Source organism: Myotis daubentonii, chromosome 8, assembly GCF_963259705.1.
Source record: "Myotis daubentonii chromosome 8, mMyoDau2.1, whole genome shotgun sequence".
Lineage (NCBI taxonomy): Eukaryota > Metazoa > Chordata > Mammalia > Chiroptera > Vespertilionidae > Myotis > Myotis daubentonii.
In genome coordinates this window covers 35,739,857-35,763,394 of record NC_081847.1, presented here as the reverse complement: position 1 = coordinate 35,763,394, position 23,538 = coordinate 35,739,857, and the positions used below count along the sequence as shown (strand labels likewise).

Genomic DNA, 23,538 nt, shown 5'->3' with positions numbered 1-23,538 from the left:
ATTTTAGATTTTAAATTGAGGGTTTTTTGTTTTGTTTTTTAAATATGTATGTAGGACTGAATTTGCTGAGTTATAAAATTTGTGGAAATTCAGCTTTAGAAGATACTGCCAAACAATTTCCTCATACTTAAACAATATATGAGTGTTCAGGTTGCTCCACAACATACTCACCAACACTTGACAATCCTTTTCACTTTGAACATTCTTGTGGGTGTACAGGGTATTGCACTAGGTTTTAGTTTGCATTTCCTTGATGACTACTTAAGTTGAATGCCTCAGATTTATTGGCTAATATAATTCTTATTAGCTGAATTGTGTCCCCCACAAATTCCCATGTTGAAGTTCTAACCCCTCAGTAACTCAGAATGTGACTATATTTGGAGATAGGACCTTTAAAGGTTAAAGGTTAATTGAGGTCATATGGGTAGTCCCTGGTCCATTATGACTGTTGTCCTTAAGAAGAGAAAGAGACAACATGAATGAGTTGGCACAGAGGCAAGGACATGGGAGAATATAGCAAGGAGGCAACTTTTGCAAGCTAAGGACAGAGGTCTCAGGGGGGAAAAAATCAAACCTGCTGACATCTTGATCTTGGACTTCTATCCTCTAGAACTTTTAAAAAATAAATTTCTGTTGTTTAAGCTACCTAGTCTGTAGTATTTTGTTATGACAGCCCTAGCAAACTAATACAATATTCTCTTTTTTATAAAGAGACTTAGCATGACAGTCCTGGAAAACTTTTAGAAATAATTCAATAACTTTATGAATCTTACTTTAATTCCTATAAATCAATATAACTTTAATTCATTATTTTAGAACTCAAGAATTTAAAATACCTACTTCCCAGACAAAGAGTATGAAAAAAAAATATTGGGACTACTAAATTTCCAAATGCTCAAATTAGCTAAGTACTATTCTCAGAGGGGAAAAGCAATTTATAAAAGAAATAACCAGATATACGTTTCTGATATATATCTCTTTTAAGTCATTTTGGAAATCTTGTGAATGGTATATGCAAGAAGGCTTACTGGGAGTCAGTCACATAGATACAAATGTCACTCTGAATTATAAACTAAAGTAATTAAGAGTTCTCACATGCTGTAGGAGTAAATGACCATTGGCCTGGGTCCTCCGGGATTTATTGGTGGGAGGGGTGGCATGGTGGGAGGTGAGGATCTTGACTGTATCTTCACTTCCACAGGCGATCCAGGCATTTGCTGGCACCCTTATTCTCAGGACCAACTGTAGAAAATAAAAGAGATAGAGGTCAGAGTTTCCTATAAAATAATAAAAATAGTGACAATAATTTGAAATACTAACATACCAGCATTTTCCTAGAGGACTGAGAAGAAAATGCTTAGTTTAACAGACTGAATAGTGGTCCCCAGAAAGATATCAAACCTCTTAACCCCTTGAATTGTAAATGTTTCTGTACTTGGAAAAAGGGTCTTTGAAAATGTAGTTAAAGACTTTGAGAGGAGGAGATAATCCTGGATTATCTGGTGGGCTCCAAATCCAATATAAATGAAACCCTCATAAGAAGAGCTGAAGAGATGCATACACAAACAGAAGGCAACGTGAAGACATAGTCACACAGAGAGGACAGAGTGACAATGGAGGCAGAGACTGAATGATGCATCTACAAGCCAAGGAATGGCAAGGATTATCAGCCAGCACGAGAAACCAGGAAGAGAGGCATGGAATCGATTCTTCCTCTGAGACCCCAGGAAGGAATCAGCCCTCCTGATACCTTCATTCTAGACCAGTGATGGGAACCTTTTGAGCTCGGCGTGTCAGCATTTTGAAAAACCCTAACTTAACTCTGGTGTCGTATCACATATAGAAATTTTTTGATATTTGCAACCATAGTAAAACAAAGACTTATATTTTTTATATTTATTTTATATATTTAAATGCCATTTAATAAAGAAAAATCAACCAAAAAAATGAGTTCACGTGTCACCTCTGACACACGTGTCATAGGTTCGCCATCACTGTTCTAGACCCTGGCCCCTGGACTATGAGAAGATTGTTGTTTAAGCCACCCAGACTGCGGGACTTTGCTACAACAATCCTAGAAAACTACAACAAGGCAACAAGGTCAAAGATTGAAAGTTAACAGTGAGGACAGGGGCTGGGAAAGAAAGAAACCAGTTTATAAATTCTGCTGATCCCAACTACATTCTGTATAACTTCTCTTTATGGATGAATCAAGTTAATAAGGGGGAAAACCTAATGGGGAACTATTTAGATCAGTAGGTGTCAACTGCATGACATAGAAACAAATATAATCAGTTGTATATAAATTACTATGCATGAAGTACTAAATTTTTGTTGTTGTTGCTAATCCTCACCCAAGGATATTTTTCCATTGATTTTTAGAGTATGGAAGAGAGGGAGGGGGAGAAATATCTATAGAAATATTGATGTAAGAGAGAGACATTGATTGGTTGTCTTTTGCAAACAGGATAGAATCTGCAACCTAGGTACATGCCCTTGACTAGGAATCAAAGCCAGACCCTTCGGTGTATGGGTGGACACTCTAACCAGCAAGCAACACTGTCCTGGGCTAAAACACTAAATTTTTATACATATCAACTATTCTAATAGAAAAAAAGAAGTCAAAATCTTTGATATCAGGCATATAAATGTCGCTTATAATATCTGTTCAAAAAAATGAAAAGTAGAGATGATTCTAAACCAGGGGTGGGCAAACATTTTGACTCGAGGGCCACAATGGTTTCTTAAACTGGACCGGAGGGCCGGAACCAAAGCATGGATGGAGTGTTTGTGTGAACTAATATAAATTCAAAGTAAACATCATTACATAAAAGGGTACGGTCTTTTTTTTTTTTTTTTAGTTTTATTCATTTCAAACGGGCGGGATCTGGGCCATAGTTTGCACACGGCTGTAAACCAAGCACAGGCTACTTCACCTATGAGGATAATACATAAGCAGTGTTTGATAACACTAGACAGCAACAAATTCCAGAAAAGATAAATTTGATAGATTATACTTAATTACATTAGAATTAGGTCTGAGCTCATATAAATAAGACTTTAGCCCTAGCTGGTTTGGCTCAGTGTACAGAGGATCAGCCTGCGGACTGAAGGGTCCCAGGTTTGATTCCGGTCAAGGTCATATGCCTGGGTTGCGGGCTCGATCCCCAGTGTGGGGTGTGCAGGAGGCAGCCAATCAATGATTCTCTCTCATTAATGTTTTTATCTCTCTCTCCCTTTCCCTTCCTCTCTGAAATGAATAAAAATTATTAAAAAAAGATTTGCTTCTGAAGAGCAATATTTTAATATATTCAAAGTAATTTTCCATATTAAAGGGAATTTGTTATATACATAGTTAATAATAGAGCCAAGGCTACCATAATCATCTTTAAATTGAGCTATTTGCCTCTCAGTAATTCAAAGCTTTTCACTTAAGTTCCATGTACTTATTCTCCAATAAATCCAAGTAAAGTACAAGAAATGGACACCAAAGGTTCAAATGAGAATGTAAAATCAAAGATTTCTTTCAGTGGCATCACAGTTGTAAACACAACACACACAAGAGCATTCATGACAAGGCAATAGGCACATCTTCACACATTCATGCGCATGGTCTAATGAGGAAAATATCCCCAAATAATATTTTTAATGCTTCAGTTTGCCACATTTTTGGGAAGAAATATAACGAATACAGAAAGTCAATCAAGGAAGCAATGCCCCTAAATTGCAAATTCCCCAACAAAAATGTGCAGCTCTCCAAGAGCCATGTGGGCAACACTCTGCCAGCCTTCCCCCTCTCTCTGTCCAGGACATTTTCTTTGTAAAATTGATGGTTGTCCTGTCTGATTAGTGGACTAATGAGCTGTTGCGCTTGCCTTTTTCTTTTTGACAGTATTTTCTCAATGCCCTTCAGAGAAAAGTTGACACATTTCCAGCACTTCCATCTGGGGCCCAGCTTTCTGGAGGATTGGGGGGTGCGGGGGATAGGGAAGGAAGGAACTGACAGTTGTCTCGCACTGTTATGTGTTGTGTATGGTGTGCAATAACCTAGAGGGTGCCTTTCTTCAGACCACCTGCCTTTACAGCAAGGGCGCCAAAGGCTTGAGGAAGGCTTAGCAATGAGATGTGTTTTAACATTCAGTACTTGGCAGAATGAAAAACTCAGAGCCGCCCAACTGCAGAATGCTAAATAATATACCAACTAAAAGCTTAGGTACTGGGTAAAATTTAGCCCCCAGAGTACTATTTACAGATTAAAACTACCCATCTCTTGTTCAGGTCACTTTTCACAAACCTGCAACACTAGTTCTTCCTCATGTTTCAAGCAATGAAAAGGCATGAGTACAGAGACTGAGAGATTTGCTGTGAATCCTAATTCTGTTACTAATGAATTTTTATCAAATAATTAAATATTTTTGGGCCTTATTTTCAACACTAGTAGCTCGGTGCATAGATTCATGCACATTGAAAGGAAATTAATTACAAGAAATATTTTAATATCGCTATCCGCTCTTTCTCTATAATAGAAGTGTCAAAGACTAAAGAAAATTAGTAAAATGTATATAAAAGTAATATATAAATTGATTAATAAATAACAATAACAACAACAAAGACATGATATAAAAACAACATTGATAAAAACAATGACTGGTAAATTGATTAAACTTATTCTAAAATATCCCTGTATACCACATTAACTGTAAAAACACCTTCAGAGTGCTTGACTAATTTCCCTTGTATTAGTCAAGGGAAGTATTTACAAATTTAACTTTAACATCACACACTCTTCGAACTTGAGAGAAAGCAACATATAACTGACCATGTCCGAAAACGAGTTCAGGCAGGACTATTCCTACTCTGTCTAGAGTTTGTCCTTGTGATTTATTAATAGTCATTGCAAATGCTGGCACCACAGGAAACTGTCTTCGAATTAATTTAAATGGGAGGCCAGTGTCAGACGGGAACAAATCAATTCTTGGAAGTAGAACAACCTCTCCTTCCACAGATCCTATTAATACTTCAGCTTCGATTATGTTAGGTCACAATCTTGTGATAATAAATCTAGTACCATTACAAAGACTCCATTTACTATTAAGATTTCCCAGTAGCATGATGATTGCACCTACTTTTCATTTTAATTTATGACACGGCATTCCCGAAGGAGTAATACTATTAAGAAATTCGATGGGACCATTTTCATTTTTGGCATCATCTGCTGAATCAATAGAATCATCACATAAATAGGTGTGAAAATCTCCATTGAGTATATCCAAAATTTCTTCATTTAATTTATGAACGTACTCATTTTTTGGACAAAGAATCGCATGTTTAGATATATTTTTAATATTATCTATAGATGTACTATTTCCAAAGGTAGCTTTAACAATAGATCTGTTACAAATCATTTCACAGCGTATTTCAATAATATCCATCCAAGAGCTTTATATGTATTGCGCATGCGTAAGTCAACATTTATTTTTAAACTAGAGGCCCGGTGCATGAAATTCATGTGGTGTGTGTGTCCCTCAGTCCAGCTTGCACCCTCTCCAATCTGGGACCCCTCAAGGGATGTCGGACTGCCCTCTCACAATCCAGGACTGCTGGCTCCCAACTGCTCGCCTGCCTGCCTGCCTTATTGGCCCTAACCATTCCCCTGCCAGCCTGATTGACGCTTAACTGATCCCCTGCCGGCCCTATTGCCCCTAATTGCCCTCCTCTGCCGGCCCGGTCACCCCTAACTGTCCTCCCTTGCAGGCCATCTTGTGTCCACATGGGGGTGGCCATCTTGTGTGTTGGAGTGATAGTCAATTTGCATATTATTCTTTTACTAGGGGCCCGGTGCACGAAATTCGTGCACTGGGTGTGTGTGGGGGGGGGAGTGTCCCTCAGCCCAGCCTGCCCCCTCTCACATACTGGGAGCCCTCAGGCGTTGACCCCCATCACCCTCCAATCGCAGGATCGGCCCCTTGCCCAGGCCTGACGCCTCTGGCCTAGGCGTCCGGCCCGGGCAGCGGGGGCCCGCAGTTGCAGCGGCCCCGCGATCGTGGGCTTCGCTTTAGGCCCAGGCAAGGGACCCCTAGCTCCTGGGACTGCCAGCTTCGACCGTGCCCAGCTCCCATCGCTGGCTCCACCCCTACTTCCTGCTATCACTGGCCAGGGCGGAAAAGGCACCTGATTCTCTGATCATGGCTGGGGGGCAGGGCAAAGGCGGCCCCAGGGCAGCCTTTGCCCTGCCCCCCAGCTCTTAGCTCCCCCCTGGGTTTCTGATCACTGTCAGCGGCAGGGGACTTCTTCCTGCTTTCCCTTTCGCCTCCCTGCATTGTGCCTACGTATGCAAATTAACCGCCATCTTGTTGGCAGTTAAGTGTCAATCTTAGTTGGCAGTTAATTTGCATATAGCCCTGATTAGCCAATGAAAAGGGTAGCTCGTACGCCAATTACCATTTTTCTCTTTTATTAGTGTTGATTACATAGGATTGCTAGTGCGTGTCATATATACCGGCCGGCTGGTCGGTCAGACGGTCAATCACTTAGCCTTTTATATATATAGATATGAAAAGTGAGAGATAAAACCTACCTGGCAGGAAAGATTTAAGGATTAGAGATAATGTTTAGACCAGTGCTAGGTAAAAAGAAGGTACCCAATACACAGCAAGGATGATTAGAAAACACGAAGACCAGTGTCAAGTTCTGATTTTGCCATTTAACTAGCCATGTGAATATGCCCAAGTTAATATTAACATTTGTTTTCCATGAGAAAATAGGTTTACTTTCAACAATATTAATCCATCTAATGTCAGAGATGTTACATGGAATGATCCAAAACTTAGCAGTTATAAAAACACCAAATACAATGTAAGATGGTATTTTTGTTGGAGGCTGGGTACCACTGAGATGTTTATCAATGCTGAGTTTTTGGGTAGAAGAAGATATGGTCAAATGCTCCTGATTATCATCACTGAGAAAAATGAGCTGAATATAGATCTTTCAGATGCATATAGTACAGCAATCCTGATCATTCCAAGCAGGTTGACCAAGGAAAACCACATGTCTTTTTTTTTTTTTTTAATATATTTTTATTGAATTCAGAGACGAAGGGAGAGGGACAGAGAGATAGAAACATCAATGATGAGAGAGAATCATTGATGGGCTGCCTCCTGCATACCCCAAAATGGGGATCAAACCCATAACTCAGGCAAGTGCCCTGACCAGGAATCAAACCATGACCTCCTGGTTCATAGGTCGACATTCAACCACTGAGCCACATCAGCTGGGCAAAACCACATTTCTTTAAAACAAATCAGAGTCCTAACTAAAAAACAATTGGGAAGTTTTAAAGAGAATGATCTTTGGAGGCAGAGGCTGAAGGTAGATAATTTTGGTTTTTTTGTATGTATAAGCATACATTTATATGGTTCAAAATCAATATAAAAAGAAATATTCCTTGCCCGTGTCCCTACATACTTCACCCCATAGGTAACCATTTTAATTGGTTTCTTGTGTATCCTTCCATTCTTTCTTGGTACAAATGAGCAAACATAAATATAAATTCTTATCCCAGCCCAGCTGGTGTAGCTCAGTGGTTGATGCTGACCTATGAATAGGAGGTCATGGTTCGATTCCTGGTCAGGGCACATGCCTGAGTTGCGGGCTCGATCACCAGTGTGAGGTGTGCAGGAGGCAGCCATTCAATGATTCTCATCATTGATGCTTCTATCTTTCCCTTTCCTTCCCTCTCTGAAATCAATTAAAAATATATTTTAAAAAAATTCTTATCTCACTCCCCATGTATACACAAAAGTAACATAATTACATTAAACTGAACGCTCCCAATAATGGCCTCTCTTGTAGCAATCCCTTTTGCAATACATCAGGAAGTGGGTTCTATTCCTATCTTCTAAACCAAACTTTGGTAATATGATGGAAGTGTGATAGAAGTGACTGAGTGCCAGTTCTAGGCCTGTCTTGGAACCCTGGTTCTGCCATTAAAGCAAATTCCGACTAGTCTGCTAGACGATGAGACCACATGGAGCAGAGAGAGATGAGCTGTACCAGCTAAAGCCAGCTGGTCCCCAAACATGTGAGAGCCTAACATAATGAGTCTGATCTGCAGCTAGCTGACTGAAGACATGTGAATGAGTAAGCACAACCAAAAGCAGAAATGTTTGACTCATAAGCAAAAAATAAAAAAATAAAAAAATGAAAAGTTTATTGTTTTAGGCCACTAAGTTTTAGCATGCTTTGCTATAGAGTAACCGACCAACAGCAACTAACTAATCTATACTTAATACAAATTGTGGGTGGTTATTGACTTCTATTCCATATTCAGATTCAATTGCTCCTTGGTTTTTTGTTGTTCTTGTTTTGTTTTATAATTTTACAATATGTCCTAAAATTCTTAATTCCATAACCTTAAAAAAAGATGCATAATATTTCATTGTGGATGTACCATAGTTTATTTGCTCAATCCCCTATTGATGGATAACTGGATTGTTTTCAATCATTTATAGCTGAATCTTGAGGCTCTCCAGATCCCCTGCTACTGACTGCCCTCTATTTGCCAGGTTTGAAGAAACAGATAAAAGAAGACAGAATCCTAAATAATGGGAAAAGCAGATATATTCAAATGTGTACAAAAGTACTCAGAAAATAAAGAAGTAGAAATGTTACTCTCTATGAACTCCACAGAAGTCTTTACAGACCATTAAGTAATTCAATAGGAAGGCTAACATGGGCTTTCCAGGCAGCACATAGGGAGAAAAGCCTGAAGACTACAGATATACTTTAAATAGCGCACCTAAAGATCAGAACCCAGTGGGGAAAAATCAAGAAAAAATTCCCTGGACCACAGCATCTCTTTAACTATTGCCAAGGGTAGGTAAATGTTCTGGAGTAATTATCAGACGAGAAGCATTTCCAACATTGACCATTCTAATTTGCTATAGAGGAAAGAGCACCAAAATACTATTGCACAAGGGCTGATAAGGCTGGTAAACTGATTATTGGCAAAGCACATGTTTCTCTTCCTTGTAGCTCTAAAACAAACCTGAGAACATATCCAACTTTTTAAACAACAGGCAGGCGTCATATGCAGAGACAGCCAGGAATAGCTGTTTACAATGACAAATAATTTATCATTCAACAAAAATTGAGGCATAAGGACTCATGCAGAGAAATTACCAGAAGACATTTTACAAGGGACATTAAAGACGGAGCTCAATTAAAATAAATTAATGCTTTGCTGTATACTAACAATGCAGATCAAAAATTTTTTTTCCCATTCCACATTTATAAATACTTTGTGGAAGATTATTTTATCTAATACATCCCTATTATTCAAGGATCAGTAAATTCTTTTTCTGCAAAGAGGAAGACAGTAAATATTTTTAGCATTGTGGACCATTGGTCTCTCACAACTATATAACTCTACTGTTGTAGCATGGTCTGGACCAGCAATTTTTAACCCTTTTTCTCATGGAACACATAAACTACTAAAATTCTGTGGCACACCACAAAATATATTCTATTTTTTGCCAATCTAACAATAACAAAAAAATAGGTATAGTTTTTATTTGTTCACAGAGGGCAGCTAGTGTCTTGGCTGCTGTCAGTTTTTAATTTGACAATCTAAGGGAAAAGAGATCAGTGACCCTGACTAAACAGTCAGGTATTGCATGTTTTAAAAATTCTTCTGGCTAAAAATCACTGCTCTAGATATTATACAAACGAATGGTCTTGGCTGTGTTCCAATAAAACTTTATTTACAAAAATAGAGGGTAGTCCACAGTTTAATCAGTAGTTCATAGTTTATGGCTAATTAAAAAACTGGAAAAATTCAAATGTCTAATTCTTACTTTATTTCTATGCTTATAAAATTTAATTTATAACATATACTGAAGTGGTTCACCTGAATAACATTTTTTCTTTTCTTAACACTGGATATAATGCTCAGTGGTTAGAGTGTCAGCCCATAGACCGAAGGATCGCAGGTTCAACTGCCAGTCAAGGGCACATACCTGGGTTGCAGGTTCAATCCCCAGCCCAGGTCAGGCTCGGGTGGAGGCAACAAATCGATGTATCTCTCACATCGATGTCTCTCTCTTTCTCCTCTCCCCTTCCACTCTCTCTAAAAATCAATGGGGAAAAATATCATCCACTGAGAATTAACAAAAAATAAAATAAAATAAAAGACTGGATATAAAGAGACTTTTACTAATTGACCAGTAAGAAAATAACACACAGGTGGAGAACCAAGATACAGACCTGTGAGTGCTGCCTCCCACAACAACATTGAAAATACCAACTATAAGACAAAACAGCTATCATTCAGAACCATGGGAAAGCTGGCCCAGTGGAAGTTCTACAACTGGAAGGAAAGAAAGAAGAGCATTGAGACTGAGTAGGATATGCAGAGGCACCAATAACAGAGGTACAGAGTCGTGCGCCAGGTGGGCTGCAACTGGATGAGCGGTTTTTTTCAATCAGAAGGGGTTACAAACTCTCGAATCCACTGAGCTTGTTTGGGGTGGGATTCTGAGGTCCCAGACCCTTACAGGGAGAGGCGGGACGGCCTTGCATCGGGTAGGAAAGCGAGGGCGGCTTTCTCGTGGAGCTGCTTGCCGGCACTCGGGGACGCGGAGTCACGGAGAGGTGAGGAGTCGCCGAGATGCCATTGCTGTTTGCTCTGCCCTGGTGATTCCCTGAGACCCCACCCTATTCAATTTACATCCTGGCCCAAGCTGTGTCAGTGGCACAAAAGGAACCACCTGCGCTTTTGCAGCTTAACCCAACAAACTGCAGATTTCAACTCCTTGCACCCATAAGGGACACATTCAAGAAGCAGAATCAGGTTCGGAAGAAGCCAGGACCGGACACGGCCGGACCGGACACGGCTGGGCCAGCAACATGGAACCACTATACCAGCAAATGCACAAACAGGTCCACCAGATCCAGTCTCACATGGAACGCCGGGAGATGGCAGACAAGCAGTCTGTGCACTTAGTAGAAAACGAAATCCAAACAAGCATACCAGATATTCAGCCAGCAAGAACGCCTGGAGATTTTGTCCAGCAAGGAGCCTCCCAAAAAAAGACAGAATGCCAAACTTCGTGTTGACCAGTTAAAGTATGATGTCCAGCACCTGCAGACTGCTCTCAGAAACTTCCAACATCGGCGATACGCAACGGAGCAGCAGGAGGGACAGCGAGAGGAGCTTCTGTCTCGCACCTTCACCCCCAACATGGGATGCAGCGCCCCCTGCGAGGCTGCACCGGCCCCTGCGAGGCTGAGACGGCCCCTGCGAGGCTGAGACAGTCTCTGTGAGGGCAAACACAGGGACACGTCGCGGATGGAAATAGCTACATTTTCCATGTGTATGACCCGGCAACAAAAAGTGTACACCTATGGATGAGGACAGTGGCGGGGGTAAGGGCAGAGGGTGGGGTGGGAACTGGGTGGAGGGGAGCTATGGGGGGAAAAAAGGGGAACAACTGTAATAATCTGAACAATAAAGATTTATTTTAAAAAAATAACACACAAAACAGAAAAAAATATTTAAAGACAATACTAATAACATGAAGTCAGAGCTGAGGGGTAGCAAAGATAAGGCTAGTTATCTGATGTTCTTCCCAAAATCAGACAGATCTAAGAGAACTTCAAAATTGACTAGCATACCTGTGAAAAATCACTTGTTTCATTGTTATGATAATTTAGTCATTCCTTTTTTTCTCTATCTTCTACCAATGCCATCTGATATAATTCTAACAACTCTATAATAACAAACAATCCAATTAAAAAAAGATTTTTATTGACTTTAGGAGAGAGAAGAAGGGAGGGAGAGGAAGAGGGAGAGGAATTGAACTGGATTATGCCCAACCAACTGACCCACACCGGCCAGAGCACAAACAACCCAATTTAAAGAACAAGGAAAAAAGACATAAAAATACAATTCTCAAAAGAAGGTATAGAAATGGCTGAAAAAGACAAAAAAAAATGCTTGACATACTTAAGTCATCAAAGAAACATAAAACACATCAACAAAAAAGAACAAACTACTGATATGTGTATATATATATATATATATATATATGTATGTATATATATATATATATATTTTTTATATATATATATACACACACACACACACACACACACACAATAATGAATGGATGTCAAAAGCATTAGGCTAAGTTAAAGATGCCAGATACACAAAAGCTACATACTGCATTATCCAATTTATATAAAACTTCAGACAAGATAAAAATTAGTGACAAAATGCAGATCAGTGGCTGCCTGGGACTGATGGGAAAAAATGATTATGAAGGGGGATATGGAGGACATAATAAATCTTTTTATGGTGATGGAACTCATCTACATTTTGATTGCAATGGTACTAAGAACTTTATACAACAGCTAAAAGTCAAACTATATACATAAAATGGGCGAATTTTACTATATATAAATTATACCACAATAAAGCTGAGAAAAAAATAGTAAAATAAATTCAGCCTTTTAAAAATTTTTTATTAATACTCATCTGAGGATATTTTTTCCATTGATTTTTAGAGAGAGTGGAAGGGAGGGGGAAAGACAGAGAGAGAGAAAAACATCGATGTGAGAGAGACACATTGGTTGGTCACCTCTTGCATATGCCCCAACCAGGGCCGGGGATTGAGCCTGCAATGGAGTTATGTGCCCTTGACTAGATTCAAACCAGGCACTCTTCAGTCTACAGGTGGACACTCTAGCCCAGTGATGGCGAACCTTTTGAGCTCGGCGTGTCAGCATTTTGAAAAACCGTAACTTAACTCTGGTGCCATGTCACATATAGAAATTTTTTGATATTTGCAACCATAGCAAAACAAAGACTTATATTTTTTATATTTATTTTATATATTTGACTGCCATTTAACAAAGAAAAATAAACCAAAAAAATGAGTTCGCGTGTCACACGCGTGTCATAGGTTCGCCATCACTGCTCTAGCCATTGAGCCAAAACAACTAGGGCCAGCCATATTTTTTAAAAAAAATCACAATCAAGTTGAGTTCATCCAAGAAAGCAAAGGTGATTTAATATTAGAAAAATATAGTATAATTCACCTTATTAACAGAAGAAACACCATAAAATAACTTCAATAATTATAGAAATAGCCCAGCTGGCATAGCTCAGAGGTTGAGCATTGACCTATGAACCAGGATGTTATGGTTCAATTCCTGGTCAGGGCACGTGTCAGGATTGCTGGTTCAATCCCCAATGTGGGGCATGCAGGAGGTAGCCGATCAGTGATTGTCATCATTGATGTCTCTCTCTCCCCCCCCCTCTGAAATCAATAAAAACATATTTTTAAAAAATAATTATAGAAATGGAAGATCAATTCCTTAACTTGATAAAGGGTCTATCCCAAAAACTCATATAAAATGCCATACTTATTTTTATTTATTTATTTATTTTTAATTAAATCTTTATTGTTGAGATTATTACAGTTTTTCCTCTTTTTTCCCCTCATAGCTTCCCTCCACCCGGTTCCCACCCCAACCTCTACCCTTACCCCCCCCCCCACACTGTCCTTATCCATAGGTGTACAATTTTTTCCAATCTCTTCCCGCACCCCCCACACACGTTTCCCCCGAGAATTCAGTCCACTCCCTTTCTATGCCCCTGATTCTATTATATTCAACAGTTTATTCTGTTCATCAGATTATTTATTCACTTGATTTTTAGATTCACTTGTTGATAGATATGTGTTTGTTGTTCATAATTTTTATCTTTACCTTTTTCTTCTTCCTCTCCTTAAAGGATACCTTTCAGCATTTCATATAATACTGGTTTGGTGGTGATGAACTCCTTTAGCTTTTCCTTATCTGTGAAGCTCTTTATCTGACCTTCAATTCTGAATGATAGTTTTGCTGGGTAAAGTAATCGTGGTTGTAGGTTCTTGCTATTCATCACTTTGAATATTTCTTGCCACTCCCTTCTGGCCTGCATAGTTTCTATTGAGAAATCAGCTGACAGTCATATGAGTACTCCCTTGTAGGTAACTAACTGTTTTTCTCTTGCTGCTTTTAAGATTCTCTTTTTGTCTTTTGCTCTTGGCATTTTAATTATGATGTGTCTTGGTGTGGTCCTCTTTGGATTCCTTTTGTTTGGGGTTCTCTGTACTTCCTGGACTTGTAAGTCTATTTCTTTCACCAGGTAGGGGAAGTTTTTTGTCATTATTTCTTCAAATAGGTTTTCAATATCTTGCTCACTCTCTTCTTCTGGCACCCCTATAATTCGGATGTTGATACGCTTGAAGTTGTCCCAGAGGCTCCTTACACTATCTTCACATTTTTGGATTATTTTCTTTTGTTTTTCCGGTTGGTTGGTTTTTGCCTCTTCATATTTCATATTTTTGACTTGATTCTTGGAATCCTCTAGTCTGCTGTTGGATCTCTGTATAATATTCTTTATTTCAGTCAGTTTATGCTTAATTTCTAGTTGGTCCTTTTTCATATCCTCGAGGGTCTCACTAGATTTATGGAGGGTCTCAGTAATTTTATCGGCAGTTTCTAGAAGATTCTTGAGTAACCTTATAACTGTGGTTCTGAACTCTATATCCAGTCTTTTGCTTTCCTCCATTTCTGTCATTTGTGACCTGTTTCTTTGTCTCCGCATTTTGGCTGCTTCCCTGTGTTGATAGAGTGGCTTTCTGGGCTAGGTGTACTATTGAGCTCAGTGGCTCAGCCTCCCCAATTACCTGAGGTGGACACTCTTGGTGCACCCCTTTGTGGGCTGTGTGCAGTCTTGTTGTAGTTAAGCCTTGATTGTTGTAGGTTATCACTGGGAGGAACTGACCTCAGGCCAATTGGCTGTGAGAATCAGCTGTGTCTGCAGTGGGAGAACTTCTGTGCTGGAGACACCCTTCTGGGGCAAGACTTGCTTCAGTGGGGCTTTGGTGCTCACTGGGTCTGCCCCCTGAGTGTGTTCCTTATGGACCTGAGGAGTTGTAATCTGGATGGTCCCACTCTGACCACTGGGTACACAGGCTCTTGGATCTCTAAGGAGGTGCTAATTTAGCCTCTGCCTGAGGCTACCCTGCAGGAGCTATGGAGAGATCTGCAGATTCCTCTTCTTTGTTTGGGGTTTGGAGGTGCCCAGCTGAGGCCCAGCTGTGAAGCAATGCAAGCTGCTGTGGGGTCTTGGGTCTTCTTTTGGATGTTCTGGGTCTGTCTGGACCAGCTGCAGTTTGTTAAGTAATTTTTATATTGCAAAGGGCCAGGTTATTCATATGCAAAAGCCTCTGTGCACAGCTTGGTGGGATCTCAGGGAATCAAGTGCGGGGAGCAAACAGCTATGGCTGATCCTCAGTCCTGCCCTAAGAAGCCCCGGGTCTCAGTGTCCCAGCGGTAATCGCTGCAAGCACCTCTGAGAGAAAGCCGCCCTCGAGTTCTGCCTGATGCCAGACAATCCAGTTTCTCCCCGTATGAGTCTGGGTCCCCATAAACTCACCCGGAACTGGAGTTCAGAGCAGTCGGGAGCTTGAGACTCCCTCCCGACTAAAAAAGACAACCGCGTCCTCAGTTGCCAGCCCTTTCTACATGCGCCTCCATATCGCGGCACTTTACTTCCGCACCTCCTCTGAGTCTCAGTGTGCTTTTCTCTTTCCTTCTAGTTGTAGAATTTCCACTCATCCAGCCTTACTGTGGTTCTGGATGGTGTCCATTTTGTCTTTTAGTTATATTTTTGTAGTGGTTGTGTGAGGCAGCAATTTCTGGTGTTTACCTATGCCATCATCTTGGTTTCCCCCTCTAAAATGTCATACTTATTGATGAAATATTAAAAGTGCTGCCTTTCAACTCAGAAAGAAGATAAAGATGCCCAGTAGTATCTACTCAACATTTACTTAAGAGTCAAGGTAGAACAGCAGAACAGTTAAAAAGAAAAAAAAAAGGAAGAAATAGCCTGGCCCACATGGCTCAGTGGTTGAGCGTTGACCCACGCACCAAGAGATCACCTGTTTGATTCCTGGTCAGGGCACATGCCCGGGTTTTGGGCTCAATCCCCTGTAGGGGGCATGCAGGAGGCAGCCAGTCCATGTTCTCTCCCATCCATGTTTCTCTCTCTCTCTTTTCTCCTCCCTTCCTCTCTAAAATCAATAAGAACATATTTTTTTAAAAGAAGAAAATGAAAGAAATAAAATTATCATTTTGTACATACAAGACGACTTTATAGAAAACCAAAATAATCTATCACCCAAGTATTAGAATTAATACGTAAGTTCAACAAGGTTGCTAGATCAAAGCCCAATCTTTTAAAAATTAGTTGCATTCCAGCCCTGGCCGGTTTGGCTCAGTAGAGCATCAGCCTGTGGACCAAAGGGTCGTGGGTACAATTCCAGGTCAAGGGCACATACTTGGGATGCAGGCTCAATTCCCAGATCGCCAGTCGGGGCATCTACAGAAGGCAACTGATCAATGTTTCTTTCTCTTTGTCTTTTCTCTCTCTCTCCTTCTCTCTAAGCATGTCCTCAGGTAAGAACAATAATAAGCAAGGAAATAATAAACAACATATTCAGGATAATGACTATTGCAAAGGAAAGGAAAGGGATAGAATCAGACAGTTACAAATTATAGTTCTAATGTTTCGCTTCTTTAAAAGCTCTGAAGCAAAATGTTAGACAAAACATTAAAATATGACAAGCTTAAAGTGGGTACATGAGTGTTTGTTATACTGTGCTTTCTTCTTATTTTGTAAGCTTGACATATTTCATAAGAAAAGATCACTGGCTACAGTGGGGAAAATAGTGAGATCATAGTGCAGGCAAAGACTACTTATAAGGTTGTGATAGTGAGAAATGATTGTGACCTGAGATAGGGAGTACCAATAGGAATGGTAAAAGGGGGTTGGATTTCAGAGATATTCAGTTAGAACAGGATAGAGTTAGAAAAGGATTTGTTGACTGATTAGATGTGGAAGATAATTTGGGGTAACATCTGGAATTACTGACTGAGATAGTGGCAACTAGAGAGCTATGTTGGAGGGGAGAGATGAAGAGTTCCATATGTATTGAACATACTGCTTTCATGATGCCTCTGTGATAGCCAAGAGGATGTTCTAGTTGATAAATTCAGAAGTCTGGTGTTGAAAAGAATAGTCTGGTCTAAAATTGTGAGTTATTAGTATAAAAATAAGAAAATTTTGGCTATGAGTGGTTAAAAAGATGTTATGTTTCAAAAACAAATAAAATGAATTATGCCTGATTTTTTTCCCTATTGACTTTTACTCATTCAGTGTTAAGAATGGACTATTATACACTAAATATTTGTTCATACTTTAATAGTTTATTCAATTCCTCTTCTTCAAGCTATTAGTTTTTTTAGATTAGTTGTAAAGTCAGATATTTATAACATGCTTACAGGCCCCTAACTCTCATTATTTCCCACCTTCTGCAATTTGTCTATACTGTTCCACAGAAAATTTTGCTTTGCATTTCTCTGCAGATGCTTTCAGTTCCCAATTCTAGAGAGCCAGGTTCAGCTAACCATGGCCACCTTCATTCAAACCAATGCCCTTTTAGGATAATTCCACTCACAGGGAAATTATAAGACAGGAAAGAAGGACAGAAAAAGGGATATGTAAGAAAGGTGTTATTTTCATAAACTGGAATTTTTAAAAATAGTTATTTTTATGACTTTTTTTTATTAGTTTGTTAGAGATGCCTTAAGAAAGAATCACACACTGGTTAGCTTAAATTACAGAATCTATATTCTCAAAAATTTGGAAAGCAGAGGTGTTGACAGGACTGATTTCTTCTGTGGCCTCTCTCCTTAGCCTGTGGGTAGCTGTCTTCTCCCTGTGTCTTCATACATAATCTATGTCCAAATTTCCTCTTCTTATAAGGACATCCAGTCATATTGACCCACCCTAATGATCTCCTTTTAATTTAATTGCTGCATTGAAGACTCTATCTCCAAATTCAGTCACATTCTGAGGTTCTGGGGTATTAAGACTTCAACATATAAATTTACTGTAGGGAACACAATTCAGCACAATAGTGAGGGTGGGGATGATGAAGAAAGCAGATTAAGGAGGTTGACCAGATTTTCCTGAATTGAATTTTAGCATTCTCTCATTCTTTCATTCAAAAATAGTTGAGTAATTACAAGATATCTTACTGCTGAGGCTAGACAGTAAATAAAACAAAAGTAAGTAAAAGATAGAGCTCAAGGAACAATTCTGCAGTATTTAGCTTGGAAGGATGGAGTTGCCATCTTCTGAGAAGGGTGAAAATATGAAAGGAAAATGGGTGTAGGGCTAATCAGAGACCAGGACTAAATTTAAAATGCCTAATAGATATTCAAATGGGGACGTTGGAATAGGCAGCTGGATATAAAAGTAGAGAGATGAGGCCTGCGGTGGGAAAGTTTGAGCTCCTGATTAAATGCTGTCAACTGATGAAAATATTGATGCTATTTAAAGCCTGAAACTGGATTATCTTAGAGGAAGTGAGTATAGAATAGAGGTTCAAGGACTGATATTCAGGTACTCCAATTTTTAGGGATCAAAGAAAGTGAGGGGAAAAAACTAAAAATAAATAAATAGATAGATAGATAGATAGATAGATAGATAGATAGATAGATAAGAGTTTGATCCTGGCCTGTGTGGTTGAGCAGTGACCCATGGACTAGGAGGTCAATGGTTCGATTCCCAGTCAGGGAATATGCCCACGTTTCAGGCTCGATCCCCAGCATGGGGAGAGCAGGAGGCAGCCTATTGATGTTGATGCATTGATGTTTCTATCACTCTCTCCCTCCTCCTTCCCCTCTCTCTAAAATAAATTTTAAACTACTTAAAAAAGAAAAGAAAATGGTCATGAAGGAGACATTAACCTTAAAAAAAAAAAAGATTGAAAATGAGTGGTCCTTTGCTTCTTGGTGAGCCTGGCTAGAGGTTCATAAATCTTGTTTATCCTTTCAAAGAACCAGCTCTTGGTTTCATTTATCTTCTGCATTGTTTTTTTGGTCTCTATGTCATTTATTTCTGCTCTGATCTTTATTATCTCCTTCCTTCTGCTCACTCTGGGCTTTTCTTGTTGCTCTCTTTCTAATTCTTTAAGTTGTAGAGTTAGATGATTTACTACCATTTTTTCTTGGTTTTTGAGGTAGGCCTGTAGAGCTATAAACTTCCCTCTCAGGACTGCTTTTTCATTGTGTCCCACAGATTTTGGATTGTTGTGTTTTCATTGTCATTCATTTCCAGGATGTTTCTGATTTCTTCTTTGATCTCTTTGGTAACCCAATCATTGTTTAATAGCATGCTATTCGGCTTTCAAGTGTTTGAATTTTTTGGATTGTATTTATTGGTTTCTTTTTCTTTTTTAAAAAAAAATATATTTTATTGATTTTTTACAGAGAGGAAGGGAGAGAGAGAGAGTTAGGAATATTGATGAGAGAGAAACATCAATCAGCTGCCTCCTGCACACCTCCTACTGGGGATGTGCCTGCAACCAAGGTACATGCTCTTGACTGGAATCGAACCTGGGACCTTTCAGTCTGCAGGTCGCCGCTCTATCCACTGCACCAAACTGGCCAGGGCTATTGGTTTATTCCTAATATTATGCCATTGTGGTCTAAGAAGCTGCTTGATATGATTTCAATCTTCTTGAATTTGGAGAGACTTTGCCTGTGACCCAATATGTGGTCTATCTTTAAAAATGTTCCACGTGCACTTGAGAAGAACGTATATTCCGTGGCTTTGGGGTAAAATGTTCTGAAGATGTCAATTAAGTCCATCTGATCTAGTTAGTCATTTAGGATTGCTGTTTCTTTGCTGATTTTTTGTCTAGTGGATTTATCCAGTGATGTCAGCGGGGTATTAAAGTCCCTTACTGTGATTGTATTATTGTCAATCTCTCCCTTGGTATCTTCCAGAAGTTTTTTTAATGTATTTGGGTGCTCCTGCATTAGGTGCATATTTGTTTATCAGGGTTATATCCTATTGTTGTATCGATCCCTTTAGTATTATGAAGTGGCCTCCTTATCACTTGTTATGGCCTTCACTTTGAGGTCTATTTTGTCAGATATAAATATTGCCACCCCAGAGTTTTTTTTTCATTTCCATTTGCCTGAAAGATATTTTTCCATCCCTTCACATTCCATCTGTGTGAGTCCCTTATTCTGAGGTGGGTCTCTTGTAGACAGCATATATATGGATCATGTTTATTTACACATTTAGCCACTCGATGTCTTTTGATTGGAGCATTTAGTCAGTTTACATTTAAAGTTACTATTATAGGTACTTGTTTGTAGCCATTTTTATTTTTTGTGCTTGTGTTCCTTCTTCCTTTTTTATTTCTTCTTTTTACACCAGTCTCTTCAGCATTTCTTACATTGCTGGCTTGGTAGTGATAAACTCCCTTAGGCTTTTTTGTCTGGGGGAGTGGCGGGGGGGGGGGGGGGGCGGGCAATGGAGGAATAAGGACACATATGTAATACCTTAATCAATAAAGAAAAACATTTAAAAAATAAAATAAAAACATCTAAAAAAAATGAGCGGTCCTATTTTAAGTCATTATGCAGTGTATCTGAAACTTACATAGAGCTGTATGTCAATTATACCAATAAAACTGGAAAGGAATGTTTAAAAAGAAAGAAAATGAGCAGCCAAGAAAATTGGGGGGGGGGGGGGAGGGCGTGGACCCAAAAGCCAAGTAGCAGGCCCTCTGGATTTCAAGATGAAATATATAAATATTCACATAGGAATACATTCTAGCTGCTTAGGTTATTATAGGGATTAGGCCTATGGTTAAGAAATATCTTCAAAAACCAATTATTTTAAAAATTTCGCTTTGGTCAAAGTATCAGCAAACAAGAATGTAATTACAAAGAAGGTTAGAACAAATATATTATTTGTAGCAAAGGATACAAAAGCATTTTAAGAGACTACACACAAATCTCACTCCAGAGTTTAATTGGGACAAAACAAGTATAATGGCTAAAGTACCTTAGGCCAAATAAAACAGTTAATATGAAATTTTCCTTCCTCCCCCAATTTAAGACTATCTCTTTGCTGAAACAGAACATATAGAAAATATGAAAAAGCTTATCTGCAGCAAAACATAAGATGAAAAGGGCAGTTTGACAAGTAGACCAAATTGTAAACCAGCTGGATATTTATGTCCTTAAAGAGTCAAAGGCAGGCTTATGTAGAATACAGAACATTGGACATGAAACTAAAATATGTGACTGAATCCTGATTGTTCTACCAACTTGTCAGCTGGAGGCTCTTCGGCAAGTCACTCCAGAGCCTTGCTTTTCTCATCTAAAACACGGAGGGGGGAGGGGAAAGATGTTGAAAGGCCAATAAAGTAACAACTAAGAAAGTACTCTGTTATACTATTAAAGTATAAGATATTAGATAGCTATCCATCAGAAATGTATTAACAATCAGTATCCACTAATATGTTGAAAGTAACTTAAGGATCTCTTCCAATGTTAATGATTTTAATATTTAAAGATATGTTGTAATTGCCTGCCAACATCAAAACCCTGTTGATAACCTTAATGCAAGTTAAAAGCAGCAGCCACACAGCTAGCTGACTTGATAATGTAAATAGGGAAAAGTGAAATATGGATTGTTGCTTCCCAGCTCCAGCAAATGTTTATTTGGAATAATATATTATCTATTTCCAACTGCACACCATCTGTTTCAAGTCTCCACCAAGTTAATATTTCTCACATGAACAGAAATGACTTAAAATTACATTTGATTAGCATCTTGCCTTCTTATGGAGGTTATCCCTACCCACAGTCTCAATCTATTGAATCTCAACCTCTTAACATTGTGCTGCTTTGGCCAAACATATTTAGCCAAAGTCAGATAACTCAGAGAACTGAGGCTGTCAGAGAATAAGTTAATTCTAGTCCTTCTTAGTCAAATGGATTCCTTCTTACATTTTTTTTCTGGAGACAGGGAGAAATGATAAAATTTCTCACAGCTTTCCTACGATTCAAAACTAGGTCTCTCTGGTTTCATTTACTGATGCATCTGTGCTACAATTTCTCTGGAACACAGAACCTTCAAGAATAATACTTTAGTAAATCCTGACAGGTCAACTCTAAATATATCACAATAATATCACTTATCCATCTCCACTGTTCTACTTTAGCTCAAGTCACTGTCATCTCTCACCTGTACTACTACAGCTGCCCCCTAACTATTCTTTCTGCTTCTGCTTTTGTCCCTTCCAATCCATTCTTCATGTAGCAGTCAAAAGTGCTGATTTTAAAACCTCAAAGAGATCTTTTCACAGATCTATTTAAACTTCTGGAATAACTTCCCAATGCTCTTACATAAAACAGAGACTCGTTACTTTGGCTTAAATACAAATATCAATCCAGCAGTCTCAAAATGTGGTCTGGGAACCCTTGGGGATTCTGTAGACCCTTTGGATGGGTGTGGGTGTACCCTCACCTGGAGGGTCAAAACAATTTTCATAATAATAGGTTATCTGCCTTCTTTACTCTTCTTATTCTTCCATGAGTATACAGTGATTTTTTCCCCAGTGGCTACATAATTAATAATAGTACAAGAGATATAAGGCAGAAGTAAACATGAGAAAACAGTTATATTCTAGTAAGCCAGTCATTAGAGTATTGTGAAACAGTGCCACTCTTCTAATTAAAGTTTGCTTTGAAAATCAATTTTCATAAAAATGTTATTTACACTAACATGTAATGAGTTTATTATTTTAAAAGAATGTTTAAAATTTTTAAATTTCCAATGGAAATATGGTGTGTGTGTTTCCTATAAAAAAATGTTTGTAAAAAAAAAAAAGAGTGCAAAGAGATCCTGAAACCAACGAGTTTGAGAACTGCTGACCCAGCCCATGCCTATCTCTAAAATCTCATACACCTGTCCTGTTCTCAGAATACACTAGTTATGCTGACATTTCTTTTTACTTCTCAAATACACCAAGAGAATTCCTACTTCAGTGCCTTCGGCCTAGAATTGGCTTTCACCAAGTTGTTACATGACTAACTCCTTATCATTCAGATATCAGCACAAATATCATTTTCTCAGAAAGAGCTTCACTAACTAAAGTTGCTCCACTATCCCTACCAGACCATTCCATGATGTTGGTTATTTTCTTCATTGCAGTTATTACCATCACACCAATCAGGCGAGTGATTGATGCCCACCTTTGGGAAAAACAAAGGCCTTTTCTATTTCGTTACCACACCTGCATCACCTAGTGCATGAAACACCAAATCAAAAGTGGCACATCCTAAAAGCTTGGCTGAACTTGAATAATATTCTCTCTCTCACAGCTCCCCATTTTCAATAAATCAGCATAATCTTGTCACTTCTACCTCGTCATACCCATCCTCAACCCTCTCTCTACTCTTAGAGCCACTGTCTTAGATTAGCCCCTCATTTCTCTAACTGGACTTTCCCTGGGATTCAATCTATTCTACACACTCCTTCCACGAACCCATTTCATCAAGAATCCCTAGTCTTGCCCTGACTGGTTTGGCTCAGTGGATAGAGCGTCAGCCTGC

The 23,538-nt window shown here is 39.1% G+C and overlaps 1 protein-coding gene across 1 annotated transcript in view; it reads right to left on the bottom strand.

Annotated features, from left to right (window-relative positions):
* Positions 1–23,538, bottom strand: part of CBFA2T2 (CBFA2/RUNX1 partner transcriptional co-repressor 2) — a 152,511-nt gene that overhangs the window by 40,712 nt on the left and 88,261 nt on the right. Inside the window, 2 exon segments of the mRNA XM_059705891.1 lie at positions 1,096–1,114; positions 1,116–1,242. Of these exon segments, the coding sequence (XP_059561874.1) occupies positions 1,096–1,114; positions 1,116–1,214 (118 nt within the window). The 5' untranslated portion in view covers positions 1,215–1,242.